The sequence below is a fragment of the Natrix helvetica genome, assembly GCF_964273705.1.
Source record: "Natrix helvetica genome assembly, chromosome: 1".
Classification (NCBI taxonomy): domain Eukaryota; kingdom Metazoa; phylum Chordata; class Lepidosauria; order Squamata; family Natricidae; genus Natrix; species Natrix helvetica.
The window spans coordinates 283,172,415-283,195,241 of record NC_138548.1 but is presented as its reverse complement, the minus strand read 5'-3'; the positions used below and the strand labels follow the sequence as shown (position 1 = coordinate 283,195,241).

General features: G+C 38.5%; 1 protein-coding gene across 6 annotated transcripts in view; it reads right to left on the bottom strand.

The window, feature by feature from the left end:
• Positions 1–22,827, bottom strand: part of CNOT6 (CCR4-NOT transcription complex subunit 6) — a 58,999-nt gene that overhangs the window by 15,172 nt on the left and 21,000 nt on the right. For all 6 annotated transcript variants that reach the window (XM_081941910.1, XM_081941914.1, XM_081941912.1 and 3 more), the window contains 7 exons: positions 22,109–22,222; positions 16,438–16,624; positions 13,103–13,188; positions 12,570–12,674; positions 12,414–12,482; positions 11,440–11,597; positions 1,500–1,654 (listed from right to left, as the gene is read on the bottom strand). In XM_081941910.1, the coding sequence (XP_081798036.1) occupies positions 1,500–1,654; positions 11,440–11,597; positions 12,414–12,482; positions 12,570–12,674; positions 13,103–13,188; positions 16,438–16,624; positions 22,109–22,220 (872 nt within the window). In that variant the 5' untranslated portion in view covers positions 22,221–22,222. The remainder of the gene's footprint in view (positions 1–1,499; positions 1,655–11,439; positions 11,598–12,413; positions 12,483–12,569; positions 12,675–13,102; positions 13,189–16,437; positions 16,625–22,108; positions 22,223–22,827) is intronic.

Sequence of the window (22,827 nt, the reverse complement as noted above, 5' to 3'; positions counted from 1 at the left end):
ATTTCCTACATAATTTTTCCAACAACAATAATCACAACCTTCCAATAGAATGGAATGAGACAATGTGACTGGCCCAAAGCCACCATTCCAGAGCTAAGGATGGACTTCACTGGATCTTCCAGATCTTGATTTGGTATACTTTAACCGGTACAGGTAGTCCTCGACTTACAACAGTTCGCTTAGTGACCATTCAAAGTTATAATGGCACTGAAAAAGTGACTTATGACCATTTTTCACACCTATGACCGTTGCTGCTTCCCCATGGTTACATGATCAAAATTGAGCTGCTTGGCAACTGGCATATATTTATGATGATTGCAGATGTCCCACAGTCTTTTAAGCCCTTCTGACAAGCAAAGGGGGAAGCCAGATTCACTCAATCATTTCTCTAACTTAACAACTGCAGTGATTAAATGTGGCAAGTAAGCTCATAAAATGGGGCCAAATTCACTTAACAAATGTTTCACTTAGAAACAGAAATTTGGGGCTCAATTGTGGCCGTAAGTCAAGGACTACCTGTATACCACACTGGATTTTTATTAAAATTGACAGTAAGTTAAAAACTGTTTAAGCATCATGTCTCATATTGTGCCTGGAGAGAGTGAAATAAGTGAAAGAGAAGACAATTGCTTAAGATTGCCTGGCAATCTTACGGTGGAGAGTTTTTATATTTATTTATTTGTTTGTATCCCACCTTTATTAATTTTACAAATAAATTTATAAATAATTTAAAGTGGCAAACAAAGATGCCTCAATTCATAGCTCCGTCAAAGTTTCAATGCTACACCAGCACTCTTATGATGTAACTTCAACATAGGATATATAAGATGAACATTCATATTCTTTCAGCAACAAATACACATTCATGTCAAACAAAAACTACAAAGAAAACAAAAAAAATGCTTTCAACAATTCTAAACATCAAGGAGGGGGGAATCAATACTGATTCTTCAATAGCAATCAAATCTCCTTGCTGTTATGAAAAAATTGCTGAAGAAACTGGTGTGCAAAATACTTGACTCCAACAGTTTCAATTGCCAAACACCTCATTAAAATATGACGTGCTCCATCTTGAATGGAAAACAGGTTGTTTTGTATAGCTCTGAAGTTTTTTGAGTTCAAATTAATTCCGTTCTCGTTTGTAACATTCCCCAAACACTTGAAACTGCCCATCTCATACCTGAAGCAGGTATTTCACAACCTTATGTGGGCCATTTTGCACCCAGCATGAGTGTTTCAGATTTGAGGTAACTCAGTTTGAAATGCATTTCACATCTGTACTTTAAAATCCAAAGCCCCCTTTCTTCATACCTCATTAATGAACAGTTTTGCTGTTAACAGCTAAGGTATTACAAGATTCCTAAATCTTATAAAAAGACCCTTTTTTTTAGTAGAGTAACTAAAGCTAAAGCTAAAGAAATAGTTTTTGTTGCAAGGGGGAAAACTGATTTTGTTATGCAAGTTAATGCATGTGATCCAGGGAAAAAGCGTTTGCTTACTTTTCTGTCTTAAAAAATATTGCACAACCATCAACATGCTTTCTCTCTTGTTCAGACATTGTTCTAGCTCTGGATTTTGGACTAAAGAATCCATTGTACCCACGTTCTTTCAATTCTGCTAGGAAAAAACTGTAGTACTGCTCAGTTTCAACCTCCTAAAATATAAGAAAGCAAATAATTAGTTGAATACAATATATTCATTTGTGATTATTACAAAGATTTGAATATCACACAATTCCAAAAGACTACAGGTAGTTTACAAAGTAATAATGAAAATATAATATTCAAAAACACCCGAGACCCACAAAACAAAACAAAAATCACATTAACTGAAAACTGTTGACTGAAAACCAGCAAAATATTAAAACATACCCTTCTCAGAAAAGACAGTCCAATACCAACATGAATGGCTTTGTGAAAGTAAGTCCATAACCTTGGAACTGCCATGATCAGAAAGGACTGCTTGTCAAGTGCAGGAAATTAGGAATCCAGGCAGTTAAAATGGTTTATTATATGCTAATGCTCTCTACAAGAACCTGAACTACTAACAGTCAAAGCAAACTAGCGGTAGATAAGAGTTAATGGATTTCAAGGTGGACTGGACTTAGATCACTTGTGGGCATGAAGGGACTCAAGATTGGTGACATGTTTGACCTCTCCTTCAGGCTCAACCTGGTCATCTCCTACATCACCTCTCTTTAATTCTTGTAGACTGTAAGCATGTATTCCTGGGATGAATAGATGGAATGGTTTGATTATTGCTATAATAGATGGCTGTGAAAATACATAAGAAAGGATTTTATAGGCCAGTGTTGGCAAACCTTTTTGGCACCAAGTGCCAAAAGCAGCACGTGTACATGCACACAAGAGCACCAGAAACCAGAAGAGCAGTTCCCCACCATACATGAATGCGCTGGGAAGCTGAGATTCCCGTCCTGGTGTGCCCATGTGCGCCGGTCACTTGATCTTCTGGTTCCAGGTGCACACATGCATGCCAGGGAGCTGCTTTTCCGGTTTCCGGCACTCCCATATGCTCAAAGACCAGCTGGCTGGTGCGCATGTGTGTGCCGGAACCCAGAAGAGCAACAGGTGACGGCTGGCGTGCCCGGAGAGATGTTTCTGTGTGCCATATGTTCACCATCACGATTATAGGCTGAAGACTGAAGTATGCATTGGAACTGGAAGTCTACTAACCACTGAAGTTATGAAAGCATCAGATGTTATAGTCCTAAATTGCTAGATTTCGCCAGCAGCTATGTTTTCAGCCAACTGCAGTTTCTGAATTATCTTCAAACACAGACCCATTGCAATAGTCTAAATACAGCATTATGGGGGCAGAAGACTCAGTTTAAGGCCATAACTCAGAAGCTACCACAACAGAAGTGCCAGTCAAAGCTGGGCATAGACTCCCAAGGCCATGGTGTCTTTATTTTTACTCAAGCATAGGTTGTGAGTTTAGGAAGCCCCTCAAGTCATAGACCTGTTCCTTCAGATCCAGACCAATTACTTATAGTATCTGATGATAACCAAACCAGCTGAAAGAGCAGGACAAAGTTGTGTCAGTCAGCAAAATGTTTGCACATTTCCTTGTCTGATTTTTAAGCACCAGTTGTGTAGATTCGAAGGCTGGCTCTTATGATTTAAAGTAGGCAAATGATAAAAAAGTAATTTAGCCAGTTTGCAAAATAAGGTATTATTCCTGTGGATGTACGCTACATTTACATTTGTAGCCCATAGAATTTTATATTGTTAATAGCAAAGTAGTTTATGCACGGCTGCAGCCTTTTTACCATATACTGAATTTTGGCTTCTGTTCCATAATAAAGCTTGACTTTAAGCACTGGTATGAAAAACTTGGCATAGAACAAGCAAGTCTTTCCAGCCTTCTAGCACTGAAAAAGTGACCAAAAGTTACCCAGATCATGCCTGAGGCAGGGCTGAAGCACAGAATCTCCTGGATGTCTAGTCCAGTGCCTTTAACCATTACGCCAAATTAGTTCTCATGTGAATGGGATTTCACGCTCCAAAATAAAATGTTTATGCAATGCATAAATATAGGGGATGTGGTTCAGGAACAATTGAGTTAATAGGTTGGCAAGTATGGAGAAGGTATTAAAGTGTACCATTTTAGAAAAAGTATCAACACTTTTGTTCAACATCTTTGGGTTTGATAAGTCAATAATGAAGAACAGATACACTTTTCCAGGGTCTAGGTAGTAGAAATAAAAGCTATGCGCATTTCCTTGGTTGGTCTCTGACAACAGCTAGTAGCACTTCTGAGTTGCTTGTAAGTATTCCAGTTTACAATGATCCATTCCAACTTCAACAGGGTTTTGAGTTTTTTCCAGTAAATGCCTCCAAGTTTCAAAGGCTACCAACATAGCTAAGAGTTTCTCGTCCCAGATGATATAGTGCTATTCTCTTCTAGTTGAAATAACATCAGAATTATTAGTTTCCATTGCAAATGGTTCAGCAGGGCTAGGATGTTGGAATATAGTCTGGGTGGAGGAGGATTCATTTAGTTCGTGGAAACCTTTCTGCCTGGGGTTTACCATCTGGATGGTGCACTTTTTCAGAGATGGTAGGATGAAGAAGTTGAGAGTTCCGAAAAGCCATTAATCAGGCCCACGCAGGAACAAGAGACTGCCCTGCCCACCCTTCGGTCAAGGGCAGGACTTACCTTCCGAGCCCCGTGGTCTGGAACTGAAAGCTAAGACCAATAATTTTGGCCTGCAGACACTTTCTGGAGGTGTGTGTGTGGGGGGGGGGGGTGAAAAACAGGGCGCACAGATGCCCCAGGAGGCCAAAAATCTGGTGAAAACGGCCTGTTCTTCACGTCCCTCACCTCCACAATATAGAGGGAGAGGGAGAGAGACAGACAGAAAGAAGGGGGATGGAGGGAGGGGGGTAGGGGGAGAGAGAGAAAGAGAGAGAGATTTCTCAAGCTCCTTAGGACTAAGAAGAATTGCTGCAAAACTGAGTTTCCAAAGTGGACCACTAGACTCCTGAACAACTGAAAAAACGATCTAGTAAAAAGAAAAGGCAACCAAAAGAGCAACATGCAAACAAAAGCAAATAAAACACCTCCAGGAGCAAAACAAACTCAAGTTTAATTTGTGTGCATTGTTCAGTGGACTGTTAAATTGTCTGTGCCCACTTAGTCACATGACCTAGCCACGCCCACTCAGCCATTCCTGGCCCCCAACAGTCTGAGAAACCGTGAATTGGCTCCCCCTGTTGAAAAAGTTTGAGGACCCCTGAGTTAGACATTCTACTCCCCCCTCCCAACCTGAAAACCTGGACATGGGCATGGCCAGTGTATGACTCACCCGGCCTGCTGGCTGGGAGTTTGGAGAGGAGCCTGAGGGAGAGAAGGTGATAAGGTAAGTAGGGCTTCTGTGGGTCAAACCTGAGGGACAGAAGGTGATAAATATAGGTGGGGCTTCTTTGTGGCAAACCTGAGGGAGAGAATGGGATAGGAGAGAAAAAGAAGCTTCTGTGGGGCCAGGCTGAGAGAGAGAAGGGGATAGGATAGGGGAGGATTCTGTGTGGCAAGCCTAAGGGAGAGAAGGGGAGAGGAGAGGTTGATGGTAAATACTCACTAATTTTCAAGATGTAAGGGTTAGGGTTAATTTATCAAGCCCAATCACATAGTTTCATAGCAGACTATGGGTATTCAGCTAGTCCTCTATATTGTTAGAAGCACCCATCAATACACAGGTATAAGTAAATCAGATCTTGCAGAGAGATCGGGCACTTTACTCGGGCCAACTCAATCAGGATCCTGTCTGTCAATCTTTTCTGCAACTGGTTCATCTCAGCTATCTCATTCCACTTCAATTCTTGTGAGAGGATGCCACAGTCATAATGACTGAGCAGCTTCCCTGTTACAGCCCAGTGTCCATTTCAACTTGATAATCTCACTATAATTAAACAATGAAACTATGGAGGTGTAACCCATTTTGTTACTGAACTAGATAGTAAAAACAAAATTGGCTTGAAAATGGTGTATGGGAGGTTTTCAATGCAAAAACCCATATACAAATTGCACTGGGATAAAAAGGCTAAAGTATTTTCAGGCACTAAGGCAGGGCATTTTTGAAATGGTGCTGTTACATTCTACATTGTACACAGTTTGTATGAGCAGATGAAATGCTGTGTTTTCAATTGTCAATGACTGCAATTAAAGGAGTTACTTTCCATCTATCTTGTGCTGCCAACTGCACACATATAGCCAGCTTTGATACAAACTCAAGGTCTTTATTGTAGTCATAAATCCTTAACTGTAGTGGCATAAACACATTGCAATCAGCAGACTTTCTGCTTAGGGAATGAAAACATAACAACTAACAGTAGTCCAGAGGGGTGGGGGTGGAGGGAGACCAATTCAGAAGTGGTCCTAGAACGATCAGGCTTTTAAATTCATCCAGACAATCCAAAGAAGTCTTGATATATGATCACATGCATGCAGGTTGATTTGGTAATTGTCAAGTTTCCTTTCCATAGCCCTTACTATCATCTTGATTAATTTGCTGAGCCATGCTTCTTTCTTTCAGTGTGGTGTGACTTCATTTGGCCTTCTCTTCGCAATTTGGGATGCACTGCTGGGTTTAGGAGTTTGCCTAACTCAGGCTCTGGATCAGCTGACTCAGGTGCATTGAGACTTCTTAGTAATCTCTTCAACTAATCCCTGTAGGCAATGTAGCCTTAGGGTCAGTGGTTGAGCTCTTCAGCTTCTGAATCTGAAGACTCAGACTAATTCCTAACATTAAAAGTTCTACCTAATAGGAGTTAGGCAGGTGTGCTCTCTTCATTGAAGTCTGCACAGGTTCACCAGCCAGAACAGTCTTAATCTCATGTCCAAGTCTGAATCTTGATTCTAAGTGATCCAGTCAGTCCACTTTACCTAGAACAATTTGCAATTGAAGTACCATCAAAATCTTCCCCTAAAAGAAGTTGAGCAATATGACTGGTTGAGAGTCATCTTAAGAATAGGCAACCCAACGCCTCTTTCACTTACTTCCTCTATCAAAGAGGCATTAATAATATCCTGAATGCATTCCCACTTATCTCCCTCCTGGTTGCCTAAAGTACCTAAGAGGTATGGATTCATCCCACAGGTTTCATAGCTCACGCCGCAAAATGTTGTATACACTTTCTTGTGGTCCATAGTTCAAAAGATAATAATGCCAAGACCAGCGATGGTATTCAGCCAGTTTGGGCGAACCAGTAGTGGCAACCTGTGTATGGGTCTGCCCATCCGCCCCGGCTCTATGCCGTAGCTATTTAGCCACGTTTTCTAAACAGTGCATGTGTGCAAACCACATGCGTGAGCAAAGTGCATGCACAGAAGTCATGCACACTCACAAAGCGTGTGTGCGCACTCACAAAACGTGTGTGCGCACACTCAGTTTTGGTGTGGAGAACCGGTGGGTAAAATGATGTGAAACCCACTTCTGGTCAAGACATTGCTGTAATTTCATCTGCATATGGTCTGGAAAAGACTGATAGCCTAAACATTCTTAGACCAAATGTTGGACAGTACACCAGTAACAGGCCCAAAGTATGCCCAACTTCAGATATAGACACAAGTTACTGCAAAATTGGAATAAAATGCTTAGCAGCATGAGTCTTCTATTTTTAAGTATTCTGACTATATGAAATAATGAAACTCTGGGGCTTGTTTCTGTTCCCTCATGGTTCCAGAGTAGACTGAAGAGATTTGTGTGCTGAATGCTACCTACTATTAAAACTGCAGAAAACTGGGCCTATTCAATATTATTAATAGCATAAATTCCCATGGGAAACAATGGAAATATTGCTCTTATCTAACTGAAAAATTAGATTAAATTAGAATGTACTATCAAACCTGACAGTTGCCTTTTCAAGTTCTTTAAATAAACCTCTTCAGTTAATAGAGTACTGAAAGTGCTCAACTTTTTAAAATGTCTTTCAATTAATTAATCCGCAGTGATTTGGGTTATTTTTTAAAAAGAATAATCCCTTTATCTGATTTTAGCAGTTACTGTTCCTTCCTCTTCCCTTTCCTTCCATAGCCTTATACCACATGCAAGCATAACATAAGCAACTTTGTTGTCCCAATTGCTGGCTGCAGAAATAATTGAACACATATCATTAACTTTACAAGATATCAAAGTACGCACACCACACCCATGTACATCAAGATTCCACAAACCAAAACACTGTCCATACGTCAAGTCTACTAATATGAACATTTCTGTATAAAGTATAGACACACATATATCTTTGCAATACTTATCTGCAAAATAAATCAGAGCTCTCTCTCTCTCTCTCCTACATGAACTCTAATTTCCACATAGCAAAGTCACTGTTTGTTGTTTAATGGCAGGAACTTGGTAAGCTGCCAGGCGTGAAGCTTTGACGAGGTTTCTTCTGTCTGATCATGTGTTTAATTGTATCCCCACCCCCACCCTGAGTTTAAAGCATTAATAGCTAGGACATGACTGGCTAGACTGGAAAATGGATGGAGAAAAGAACCCAATTACAACACAAAACTATAGCCCAATTATACTGCTCTGAACAGTCAAAACTCTCTAAACTAGCGCTTGAAACCATTGTGTTATGTTACACGAAGTTTGAAATTGAATGATTTTGCCCATCTCTAGTGACAGCCCCTGTGAGGAAAATAAAGTTATACAGGACTCGACCATTACACTTTATTTCCTAATTTTAGACAAATTCTTCAGCAAATTACGTGGTATTTTTTGATGTTTTGGCACTATTTCAATAACTTGAGAGACTAAGAATGTAGAAATATTTAAATTTCATATAAATTCTATAAGAAAATGATATATAACTGTCCCAAAATTAAGATATGACAATATAGTTTAAACCAGAGGCATCCACAGGATCCAGAACTTTCATCAAAATGATAAAAGCTGTCACACAGTCTGTGCTAATCCTTTCATGCAACTTATATACAAAAGGTGAGAGCTCATTTTATATCAGTGCATCATCCCTTCCCCCAGTCCCCTCTGGATGCTTTTAGTTTAAACCAAACATGAGCCCTAAGAGTGATAGATAACTGAAATTACATATAGACTAAGGGTGTCAAACTTGATTTCATTGACGGCCGCATCAGGGTTTTGTTTGACTGGGGGGGGGGGGGCAGTATGTCAGTGCCTGTGGTGGCCCGAGCACTCTGCCAGTGAAAATAGGCTCCCAAGCTCCGTTTTCGGCTGCGATGGCCTCCTGCAACCTTCTGCCGGTGAAAACGGAGCTTGGGAGCCCATTTTCACTGGGAGAGGCACGGCGGGCCAGTCCTTCACTGCTTCCAGGGCAGTTTCGCAGGCCAGATCTACGCACCCCACAGGCCTTCAGTTTGACACTCCTGATGTAGACTAACGGAATAAACCTAACCATTGCTGTGTCTTGAGATAACTCAAATATGTGTTTGCATATTGCTAGTGATATTGAGGTTGTGTAAATGCAAATACTACTAGTACTGTACACCATGTTGGTTTGTTAACCTTTGGTACATTTGAGTAACCTGTGCATGCTCTTTTGCCTTCCTATTGTATTGGGATTCCAAAATATTTAAAAATGTCATAACAGAGACAATGTTGTTTTGCGGTTTTCATTGAGCTTTTCTTATCTTTTTGTGTTGCTAGGCTTCTGCTCAGTGTAACTTTCTTGACTTGAGCCCTGTATATGTGTGACTGTGTTTTTGTTTGGTTGTGAGTTTTCCATTATTTCTTGCTGACAAAAGAACAGCTTATTTTATGGTACCATACAATCTCTCTTTCAACGCACCACAGTAAGAGAATTATTAAGTGCAGTGCTAAGTTGCAGTGCAATAATTTCAAAGTATTTTTTATAATAACAAAACAAAGCTTCATAGTGAACACACAATGTTTCTGTACTGGGTTACCAGGCTTCTTATGGTCTTTCCAGAGGAACAGTAGGCCTGCTCTGTTAAAGAACTAAATGTTTGTTAACTGCTAAAACTAGGTGCTGATAGAAAGACTGTCAATGAGCGATTAGCTCCCTTTGTTCTCTGCATGCTGGCTGTATGTCTCATGGGTTTATTTAACAATACAAAGATGACACTCTCTGCTGTGAAGAGGAGGTTCCAATTCAATCTGCTTTAATATGGGACTCTTTTGTACTGAGCATGAAATAAGCAAATTATCTATCTAAAGCACACGGTGCATATCAAATTAAACTAAACTAATAGTAACTGACTGAATAGTCTAAAGCTTCAAAAATGTAAGGGTGTCAGTTAGCAATAGAATAACTATTTGAGTGAAAAATAAAATTAGAAGATAAATACATCGGAGAAGGAAGAACAATACAAAATACAAAAGCAATGAATACATAGGATTTGTAATATCTCATGGTAGGCCCTAATTAAGCTATCATTACAAAACAATTATTTCGTTACTTCAGCCAATCAAGAATTTAGTTTAGAGTCCACTGAACTTACAAAAGATCAAGTTGAATGGCAGCTAGACCCTCAAATTGAGGAGCTCAATTCTAAGCAATTCTTTTCAATTTAGCACATTAGCAACTGCAATAATCTTTTATGTGATCACTGCTAGTACTTGAATATACAAAATATGCAGGTATAAAAGCTTCTATGTTTATGGAGAAAAAAAATATTTTGAGCATTTTCCAAGATCAGAAAAATCCAGATCAATAAAGAATAGCTCTTAAGAAACTTGGGACCTATAATACGTAGTTTCCTCAATAAACTAGGACTATGATGGTGAACCTATGGCACGCCTGCCAGAGGTGGCACACAGAGCCCTCTCTCTGTTTGCACACACGCCATCGCCGGCTGCTCTTCTGGTTTCTGGTCCACTGGTCTTCATAGGTGTCTGAATGCCAGAAAGTGGCCTGGAAAACGGCCCAAAAAACAGCTTGAAAACAGCCCCTTATTGACCAAAAACGCCCAAAAAACAGGCATGTGTGCGCCAGCCAGCTGGCCTGCAGGTTTCCAGTGCTCTGCAAACATGAGCTGGCCGGCAGGCAAGTGAGTGCCAGAAACCCGAAGACCAGCTGGCTGGCGCATGCATGCATATGCATGTACGCACATGCACATGCGTTCTGTTTGGGCATTCAATGCCGAAAAGGTTCACCATCACTGAACTAGGAGATAAAGAAGGAGAGCTATTATTTATGCAAGAATTGTAGTGGTAAATGCATCACATAAAAGGTAAGATCAAAAATACTAGATTACCTATGCAAAAATATGTCCATAACAGAGAAAAAAAACCTAGGTCACCATGAAAAGCTACACATTTGAAGAACAGAAGAGAAATGAAACTCCAAAAGGCAGAGTTGGAAATCTGGACTATTTTTTCCCATTTAATTGCTATTTAGAAAGCATCCAATTTATATCTATTGATGGACACTTTAAACTCATGAGATGACAAGCCATAACATAACATAAACTCATGAGATGACAAGCTACATTTAACACAAAAAACAAATTAGCATTTCCGTGGCTTGGTGAAGTGTGCGCTAGCCAGCGGGGTTGACCCTAATTCCTGTTTTCTGCTTCAAGGCCCATGTAATCCCTAGCAGAGAAGCTCTGCAACTTTATTTTTTTCAATACATCTGTTAGTTTGGCACATCATCTGTGACCATGTAGCCCATCCTTAAAACAGATGGGAAAGCAACTGAATCACAACAGATGAATGATAAATCAGGAAATGACTTTCAGTGCCTCTCACTATGGGGTGGGGTAGAAAATATTTAAGCTTCATTGTACTTGTTTACTATTGCTCTATTCATTTGTCTGTGATTACCTTCAAATAGTTCACAAGCAGAAGCTAAGGGCTCATTTTAGTGATAAAGGCAGTGAGGGATACTACAGATGACAAAAGTGCATTATAACTTATGTATTAACAGTTTTAAAGGGTGATCATCATATTACAAAAGGAAATACACTTACCTGAAGACTTATGATGTCAGCATTACAACTCAAAATTTCCTGCATTATAGCTTTTTTCCTGTATTCCCAGTTCAGTGCCCATGATGGGCAATATCCATATAGCTGCCGAGTAGCATATTTATCACACAGAACATTGTAACACATGACAGAAAACAGAGCTGGGGAGAAAACAGTTTCACTCAGACCATTTGAATAAATAAATATTTATTCTAATAAATATAATATTAAATATTTTGTCTAAATTATGCTACAATTTATATTTAAAAAGCAAATATCCCTGCATATCAAACAAACCTCACCTCAACCTACATTGCTGCTTCTTCCACCTATCTTTAAATCTCACATTACTGTATTTACCTTGTTTTATTATTTTGCTACTGTTGTTTACACTTGTTTTTATTTCTCTGTTTTTATTGTTGTAAGCAGCCCAGAGTAGTTCCACGGTGAGATAGGCAGGAGATAAATTTAACAAACAAACAAATAAATACTAAATTATGGAATATAATTCATATTCTATGTTTTGGTTTAACTGTTGACCAAATCTTGTAAATTAACTACTTTATATCATGGCTTTTGTGAAATTGTTATTTTTAAACATCACCAATTTTTTAATCAGAAGAGAATATATCTTTTTTTAATCTAAGTAAAACACATATAAACATACACCAACCCCGTTTGGGGTTTAAATTTGTACCGCACGCAATTGTCTTTAGAATAAATTGCAAAATTTTGCAAAATCTTCTTTGTAACAGCCAACCCAAGACCACTTTAATTTAAGAACTAAAGAAACTTTTCTCTAGAAAAAAATATAAGGTTTATACTACTAAATTACTCTTCCTGTATTTCAGACTTAAATTGAAGTTTTGTTTCATGATTAGCCTCAAGCTACCATATGATATGCATCTCTAAAATGGAAGAACATGGTTGAAGAAATTGGTCAAGCAAATCTATTAAAAAGATTGCTTCACCATTACCTGTTGGTCTTGTCCTATCTGGTTCCTGCAGCATAATCCAAGATCTGGGAGGAGGCTGTTCTGTTGAAACTAATGAGGAAAAGAAAAATATCTCAATAATAAAAGAGTTTTTGTGATAAAGAATACACATATATGTATTTGGAAAGCACTACTTACTTCTTTTTGCAGTACCTGCCAGATTATCAAGCAAATAATTCAGTAGCCTTCTTGTTCCATCTGGTTCCTGATAAAGATTCAGAATGTCCTGTGTAAGTGGGTTTCCTGCAGAAATGTTTAGACAAAAGGAAGAATGAAAGCTCAAGAACACAGATTTAAGTGTTTTATTATTACAGCTAGTATCTGGGAAATTCAGTTCAAAATACCAGAAGTCAAGTAATTACTGAAAACCTGAGATTCTCACTTCATAAAATTATCAGTAAACCAGATTGGATTCAGCTGGGGGCAGGGGAGAAGAAGAAATTCACACACTACTTTTGTTCAGGCGTAACAAAAAAAACAAGACTGGTTTAGTGCCTTAAAAGGGGGGAATTTAAAAACAGAAATAGAGTGCAGTACAAAGATATTTTTGAATATAATTTAAAGCTGCTTAAATCTAGTCTTGTTTATTTAATATCAGACAGAAAGTGACAGCTGCTAAAAGTAAAACAAAATGAAAAATGGAGAAAAAGTACAAAAGGGAAAATGCATACCTTTTAAACCCAAGGTCTGTAACTGGAACAGTTTTCCCAGCTCAAATGGTAAAACTCGTAACAGGTTGTTATTTAAATGGAGTTCCCTGATGTTAAGTCACATAAAGAAAAAAAGTAATAAGATAACATATTTAATTAAACTAAACCTTTCAGTGAAAAATAGAAACAATATCAAAAATACATCACACATCATAAAGCACACATCAAAAATACAAGAAGCTTGAACCATGAGGATTAGGAATATTGGACACTACAGAATATAATGATTAATAAAATCATATTAAACACAATGAATTAAAACAAACCCACTAGTGTTCTAAACATAATCCTATTAGGACTATTAAGAAAGTAAAACAATGAAGCAATAATTCCTAAGCCAGCATTACTAATCAAAATGATTTAAGGAGCTAATAAGCAAATAGTTTTTAAATGGTAGCCAAAAGACAATGAGTGGCTTAAGGTCACTCAGAGGATTTCATGACTGAGTGGGACTTTGAACCCAGATCTCCTAGTGCTAATCCAATGAACACATATTATAACTGAAAAATACTTATTCAAAACTATATAAAATTCATAAATATTTCTTACTTCAAAAACAGTAAATTAGATCTTTACACAAAACCAGAATATTTTTTAAGTCCAGACTTTCATCCATTGCTCTTCTTGAAGGAACAGCATCATTTGGATCCATTTATATACTACTAAAAGCTTCATTTCATTTATCTGTTTGTAACCTCAAGTTAGCCGAAAAGGTGCAGGAATATCACAACAATTTTTGAATCAAGGTACCTAAAATCCTTTAAGTTAAAGAATGCTCTAAAAATCTAAGATCCATTTCTCCTGTGGAATTCAAATGTCTGCAATGTTCAGATCAATTTTATTTGTAAAACTGTGACCATTGCAGGGTTTCTGTGGTCATGTGATTGTGATTTCCAATGCTCCCTGTCAGCTTCTCACACGCAAAGTCAATGGGGAAGCAGGCAGGAAGTTGGGCATCACTCTCATTTCCACAGTTTTGCCCATCTCTGGCCATTCTGTTTACCTGTTTTGGTAAGAACTTTAGGACTTATTATTAAAGATTGTTTTCAATGTGAGTGTTTTTGTATTTATGATATATACAATACAATACAATAGTAGAGTTGGAAGGGACCTTGGAGGTCTTCTAGTCCAACCCCCTGCCTAGGCAGGAAACCCTATACCATTTCAGACAGATGGCTATCCAACATCTTCTTAAAGACTTCCAGTGTTGGGGCATTCACAACTTCTGGAGGCAAGCTGTTCCACTGATTAATTGTTCTAACTGTCAGGAAATTTCTCCTCAGTTCTAAGTTGCTTCTCTCCTTGATTAGTTTCCACCCATTGCTTCTTGTTCTACCCTCAGGTGCCTTGGAGAATAGTTTGACTCCCTCTTCTTTGTGCAACCCCTGAGATATTGGAACACTGCTATCATGTCTCCCCTAGTCCTTCTTTCTCTTAAGCTAAACATACCCAGTCCCTGCAACCGTTCTTCATATGTTTTAGTCTCCAGTCCCCTAATCATCTTTGTTGCTCTTCTCTGCACTCTTTCTAGTCTCCACATCTTTTCTACATCGTGGCGACCAGAACTGAATGCAGTATTCCAAGTGTGGCCTTACCAAGGCATTATAAAGTGGTATTAACACTTCACGTGATCTTGATTCTATCCCTCTGTTGATGCAGCCTAGAACTGTGTTGGCTTTTTTGGCAGCTGCTGCACACTGCTGGCTCATATTTAAATGGTTGTCCACTAGGACTCCAAGATCCCTTTCACAGTTACTACTGGTGAGCAAGGTACCACCTATACTGTACCTGTGCATTTCGTTTTTGTTGCCTAAATGTAGAACTTTACTTTTTTCACCATTGAATTTCATTTTATTAGATAGTGCCCAATGTTCAAGTTTGTCAAGATCCTTCTGTATTTTAAGCCTGTCTTCTGGAGTGTTGGCTATTCCTGCCAGCTTGGTGTCATCTGCAAATTTGATGAGTTCCCCATTTATTCCCTCATCCAAATCATTGATGAAGATGTTGAAGAGTACTGGGCCTAAAACAGAGCCTTGGGGTACTCCACTGCATACTTCCCTCCATGTAGATGCAGTTCCATTGAGGACTACACGTTGAGTGCGGTTGGTCAGCCAGTTACGAATCCATCTGGTGGTGATGCTGTCTAACCCACATTCTTCTACTTTATCTAGTAGTAGGTTATGGTCTACCTTATCAAAAGCCTTACTGAAGTCCAAGTAAACTATATCAACGGCATTCTTCTGGTCCACTAATTTTGTCACATTATCAAAGAATGCAATAAGATTAGTCTGGCATGATCTGTTTTTGACAAATCCATGTTGACTTTTGGCTATTACTTTGTTTGCTTCTAGGTGTTCGCAAATTCGTTGCTTGATTATTTTTTCCAGACTCCATACTCCATACTCTTTTGAGATGATCATGGGATCGTCCAGGACTGGGATTAAAAAAAAATGGGTCAACCAAAAATTTAATGTTATTCTGATCACACTGCCCTACCTTTCTCTCAAAGGATTAGCCCAATGGATCACAGGGTTATTTAGTATTGTTTGAAAAGGGGAAAGACTAGGCTCATTTTTCAAATTCAAAATGAATTCAAAAATTCATTTGATTTTTATCCCAAGTATTCCAAATAAATTCATTCCAAGCAACAATAAAATTGTAAGTGATTTAAAATATATATGCTCAGTATTGATGGAACATGTTGCATCCAGTGTTTTATTATAGAACTCACTGAAATCAAGTTTCTATTTACTACTGCACTGCTCATAGTGCAACCTATGACACAGCTCCAAAGATAAAACAGGAAAAAAACAAAACTAAGATATTATGTGGATAGGACTATATTTGTGGACATGTGCACAATAAAGATAACTAACTGGGAAAGTACAAATAATTTGAAGAGGTTTTCACAAGAAAACATTGAAGCAATGCATAACCCAAAGTGCCCAAAAGGGGTGGATAGAGAGTGGGAGAAGAGGCCAATGTGCAGAATATTTATCTCTTATTACCTCCTGCCTCTCAAATGTTACTGTTTCTAATACTACTTGCCTTATTAATTAAATAACATAGCAGGTTTCAGTCTGCAACTAATAAGAAGTCGGATCCATTAAGTTTAACACGGATTAATAAGCACAGGGAAACTGAAATCTCAAAAAAACAAAACAAAACAAAAATGCTTTAGCTTTGATTCAGTGTATATTTTCACAACTACTGAACTGGAAGCTTTCTGCCAAATCACAATGCCAAAGGACACAGAACCTGAAATGAGTTCCCAACGGTCTAAACAATCGTGTTACCTGAGTGACACCATGTTTCCGAGCTCAGCTGGTAAACTGCGAATCTTATTAGATGACAGATCCAAATAAATCAGGTTATGAAGCTTGGCAATATCTGAAGGAATACGGGATAAGGAATTGTCACTGAGATGCAAAGCTGTCAAGTGAGTCAGTGACCACAAGGATGAACTCAGGCTTCTGACTTTCCCTAAAAAACAAAAAGGATACAGCTATTTTAGATCACTTCCACTTCTAATATATTGAGGCAAAGCGGCACCAAGATGTTACTAAGTTCTAGCTTCCTTTACCGCTGGCCATGCTAGTTGAGGCTGCTGAGAATCATAGTTCATCAATGCCTGGGGCAATCAAATGGTTCTTCAAAGCAACATTACAAAGGAAAGCAAATTTGAGCATACAATTTAAAGCAGGCATCTCAAACCTGGGTAATACAGCCCCAAAAGATATTTAAAAAATAGTTTTAAAAAGTATACAGGTAGTCCTCAACTTACAACGGTTCATTTAGTGACTGTTCAAAATTTAAATGGCACGTTAAAAAGTGACCATTATGACCATTTTTCACTGTTATGACCTTAGTAGCATCCCTAGGAACATGTGATCAAAATTGAGATTCTTGGCCAGGGGTGTCCAAACTTGGGAACTTTAAGACTTGTGGACTTCAACTCCCAGAATTCCCCAGCCAGCTGACTGGGGGATTCTGGGAGTTGAAGTCCACAAGTCTTAAAGTTCCCAAGTTTGGACACCCCTGTTCTTGGCAATGGGTTCAACTGGATTACAAACTTATCAACTGCAGTGATTCACTTAACAACTATGGCAAGAAAGGTCATAAAACTCACTTTACAAATGTCTCTCTTAACGACAGAAATTTTGGGCTCAATTATGGTCGTAAGGTGAGGACTCCCTATAAAGAATGTTTGTTGTTTAAATACAGGTAGTCTTCAATTTGCAACCACAATTGAGCTCTGTTGCCAAGTGAGACTTTTGTTAGGTGAGGTTTGCTCCATTTTACAACCTTGCTTGTCACAGTTGTTAAGTGAATCACTGCAGTTGTTAAGTTAGTAACACAGTTGTTAAGTAAATCTGGCTTCTCCATTGACTTTGTTGGTCAGAAGGTGACAAAAAAAGATCACATGATCCCAAGATACTGCCACTGTCATAAATATGAGTCAGTTGCCAAGCATCTAAATTTTGATCACCTGAGAGTGGGGATGCTCTCTTTTTTCAGTGCTATTGTAACTTAGGTCACGAAACAAACTGTTGTAAATTGAGAAGTACCTGTATTAGCCGCCCAGAGTTGCCTTTTCCCAGCTGCCCTGTCTCACAGTAACAGAAATGTTGGGCTTAATTGTGGTTGTAAGTCGAGGACTACCTGTATTACAAATGAATATATCACATATTCACCTGGTACAGCACCCAACATGGATAGATTAAAAGAATGTTTACTCCAGTCCTCAAATGAATGTATACTGAATATTTTGCTAATAACAAGTACGGTATGTGCCTATACTTTGACATGATTATTTCTATTCCATATCAGAATTTCGGGTTCACTGGATAACAATCAGTAGCTAACATCAAAAAGGTCACTGAGCTTTTCAAATTGATTTCTCTGAAACATAAAAAAAAAAGAAAAAGAAAACGCTTGGCTTAAGATGACACCGTAGTCAAAAGATAATGGTATAATGATAGTTTGGTCCATCAGACTAGAGGTAAGTAAGGAAAACATTAGAAATGAGTGTAAAGAGTTCAATTACAATCACTTAAATAAACTAATGCGTCCCAAAGAAACGGTACAAAAAGGGCTTATAAACCCATGGATGGAAGGTGGCAGCAGCAATTACCAGCTGGAGATGTTTGGCTGGAGTTGACCCTCCGAATGGGAAACAGGGTGTGCAATACCATTACTATTTCTCCTGTTGCTGGCTGAGAAAAGGGTCAGCACTAACTAGAGAGGTACTCAGCAAAACCAGGTACAGATAGTCCTCAACTTACAACTGTTCATTTAGTGACTGTTTGAAGTTACAATGGCACTGGAAAAAAGGGACTTGTGATCATTTTTCACACTTATGACCCTTGCAGTATCCCCATGCTCACGTGATTTATAATCAGATGCTTGCTAACTGGTTCATAATTATGGCAGTTACAGAGTCACGGGGTCATGTGATCATCTTTTGCGACTTTCGGACAAGCAAAGTCAATGGAGGAAGCCAGATTCACTTAACCTAATGCAACTAATATAACAACTGCAGTGATTCACTTAACAAACATGGCAAGGAAAGTTGTAAAATGGGACAAAAGTCACTGAACAAATTTATCACTTAGCAACATAAATTCCTGGGCTCAATTGTGGTTGTAAGTCGAGGACTATCTTTAGTTAGCAAAAATCATCACTCTGCCTTCCTCAAGCAGTGAGTTCTGCTGAATGCTATTTTCCCCTGGCAAAATGAGCCCTTCTATAGGTACTCTCGACTTACAACAATTCAATTAGTGTCCATTTCAAATTACTATGCCACTGGAAAAAAGTGATCTATGACCATTTTTCACGTTTATACAGTTGCAGCGTCTCCATGGTCACATGATTAAAATTTGGATGCTTGGCTACTGGCATGTATTTATGATGGTTGTAGTGTTCCGGGGTCATGTAATCACCAGTTGTTTTCCGACAATGTTATTGGGGAAGCCAGATTCACTTAAGAACTGTGTAACTAACTTAACAACTGCAGTGATTCACTTAACAACTGTGGCAAGTAAGCCCATAAAATGCGGCAAAACTCACTTAACAACTGTCTTGCCTAGCAATGGAAATTTTGGTCATAAGTCAAGAGCCATTTGTATTTGGAATGGGTCTGCAAATAAAATTACTGAATGTAAAGCCAATCTCCCTCGAAAGGCAGGCAGTTTTATTAGAAAAGTATGAAAGCATGAACAAAGAAGAATAAATAGAACGCAAATGAGATAATAAAACATTAAATGTTAAATCTTTAAGGAGGAAAAGTTTGAATATCTAAACTGAAAATCAAAACATTCAGTATATGTAGCACATTCTTAAAATTCTTGAAGAATTTATATGCAAAATTACTGTGATAGTAAAACAAATAATTAAGAATACTCTCTTTACCAGAAGATAGAAGTACCGTGAATGTAAAAATTACAGATTATTTAATATTTAATCCAGAAAACTAATGGGAAAGATGTTTATATTAAGTAGAAATATTAAACATATGCAAAACCAACCAATAGCTCAAGAACATCCAACATGATTTCTGCAGAGGGAAGTTTCGACACACTTCTAATTTTGTGGATAAAATCTTATGGATAAAAGTAATCCAGCAAATATTAAGAGACAAATCCAAAGATTACATAAAAACAAAGAACCCAAAGAAATAAATCCAAAGAAATAACCAGACAGAAAAACACTACAATTCATTTAAGAACCATTTTAAAAAATATTTTTTAATTTTTTAAAACTTTTTAAAATAAATTGAAGCCAAATAGTGGCATAGGAAATAAATTGTGGCATTCCAGAAGTTACTCATCAGTAACCTCCACAATTCCTATGAAGGCTAGGGAGGATGGATGCTAGGAACTGTGTTTAAACAGTATCTGGAATGGTACAAGCTTTGTATGAAAACACAGTAAATGGAAGGCATTTCTGCGAAGGTGGGGGGGGGGGAAATTAGGATATAGAGACTTTCAGTAAGATCAGAAGAAACCCACCCATCCCTCCACAAAAAAAAAAAAAAACATTTTTTCACTAACTTGGTTGTTTTTGAAAAGGAAATAAATTATTGGATGAAAAAAATATAAAACAAAATGGAAAATCTACATTCAGAAACATAAGCCTTGGAGTACTGTGTAGGCTTAATATCCTGTAGAGAGACAGATGGGTCATTGCTAGATAACCTATTTATCTGATTGAACAGGGCTCTCAGTGATGTATATTAGGGAAGGTCAACATAAATATCAAAGATGGGACCCCTTTTTCTGCTCTCTTTGTCCTCTAGCTAAGACACTGAACAAAAGCACTTATAATTCAGAATTTTCTAGAAACAATGTCAAAGACTGTCAGTACGAGACCATTTCACAGCACACACTTCTCTCTTATCCTTCTCCAATTTTCCACTTTCATTCAATACAAGTTATTTTTATTCTTGCTTTACCATATAAGTAACAGAAGACTACAATGGAGGCGTTCATTAATATCTATTTTGTTCCCCCTGTGAAAGGGAACAAAGCAGGACTGGATCAGACCCATAATTGTTTTTTTTTTATAGTAATACCACATGCAAGCCCCAATAAGATTTATACATAATGTTTGGACTCATAAAGATAGTCCTTGACTTAGAAAAATTGGAACCAGAATTTCCATTAAGTGATGAGGTCATAATGTGATTACATCGCTTATGTCGCAATTTCAGAAGTCCTAGTTGCCGTTGCAGCTCTGGACACATGGGTCATTAAGCAGGAAGCTCCCAGGTAAGGAGGAAGGGAGTATGCAGGCTGTGCATTATCTGGGAGGTGGTGCAGTGCAGTGCAAGCTCAGGGAGGCCAGCAAAAAAGCATGCAGGGGTTATTTGCATCTATGCAAATGAGAGAGGCTGGGGAAAGGATACAGTGTGGCTTTTCTTGGAAACTCCTGAACCCCAGGGCAGTATGAAGATGTGCCACCCCTGGAAACTTCAGCTGCTCCAGTCCAGCCCAGCACAATCCCACTACACTCTGGGAAGCCCAGTGGTGCAAAGATGTAGTGCAACAGGCAGCACCTAGGGATCTTTTGACTACCACAGCTCTCAGGCTGCAAGAAGCTCCTGAGCTACAGCTCAGCGCAAAGCCAAGTCCAGTAGTGTAATAGAAGGGGCTTCTTGACACCCAATGGCTCTGGGGTTACAAGAAACCTCTGAGCTGTAATACAGCATGAAGCTGCAGCTCAATCACAGACACCATTGCCTCCCTCCACTCTGAGGCTTCTGCCGTCCTGTGCTCCACCACGCCACCTGACCTATGGACCTCTTCTTCCCACTGCTGACAAGATGCATCCAGACTGATCTTTTGCAAAGCAGCTGCTGGCCAAAGAAAGACATCTTCCCCAGGTCTTGCAAGGAAACCAACGTGTGTAATCTAAGGAAGAAAGTCTAGCCAGTAGCTGCCTTGCGAAGGGACAGGTCAGAGAGGCTTAGTCAGCGTTAAGAGGGGAAGGGGGATGTACGGAAAAGGTCAGGTAGGGCATCAGGGACCATAGAGTGCAGGGTGTCAAAAGGGCCTAGAATGGGGGGGGGGGGTGAGAGAGTTGGGTGGGAAAGCTGAAGAGAACCAGTGGTCATAAGTGTGGGAAAGCTAACAACTGCCTGAATTCTGATTACATGACCTTGGGGACACTGCAATGGCCATAACTTTGGAGACCAATTGTAAGTCATTACGTTCAGTGCCACCATAACTAATGGTCATAAATTGAAGATTACCTGTATTTTTTTAACAAAGTACAGTAGTCGGTTTTAATCCAAGTGAAGAATCTAGTTCTAAGTTTGAAATCAGTATCCGTATATTACATTCATTTTGAAATAGATTAAATTTTAATAGAATGTTTACTATAACTGAAGTTATGATGAAGGTCAGACTTGTCAATAATTAATCCAAAATCACTTTTTTGCCATGGACCCACCCTTTTTTTTCTTACCGCTTATTTCCAACTCTGCCCAGTGTGATTTTTTCCCATTGGCTGCTTCTTCTGAGGACATAATTGTGTACATCCTCCGTGGATCAGGTGGTTCGTACTTTTCTTTGGGCATTCCTGGAAAAAGAAAATTGCAAGTTGAATCCAAACTGTTTATAGAAAAACAAACCTTGTGAGAAGTATTTCAGAAGCATGTGGCATGTGACATGGTCATTCCATATTGTTTTCATTAAGGCAATGATCACTATTATTTTTAATCAAGAAATCAATCATCCGTCATGACAATGTACAGATAACAGCTAATGTTCCATATAAATCAGTTACAAAAGTTACATTGAAAATTCTTGGTCTTTTAAAATTTTATGCTTTAAAAAGAAATAAAGTAATGAAGATAAGTTCGACAGCAATAAGTTAAAAATCTTGTAAGACATATGCAAGAACCCCCCTGTAGATATCAGTGTGTATATGGTATTTTACATCAGTTTGTGCTACTTAATTATATTGTTTTCTTTTCAAATGTTTTCATTTTGCTTTGTCTTTAATAAGTGTCTCCAAATCACTATTTTATGTTTTTCTCAAATAGATGTCTGGGACACCTTCTAATAAAACAGATTTGGGCAGTTCTTTCTAAATCTACACCGAAATAAAATATATGCTGTGTTATGTCTTTCAAGTCACACACAAACATTTGTATTTCAAAGTACCTACTAGATTTAATGGCC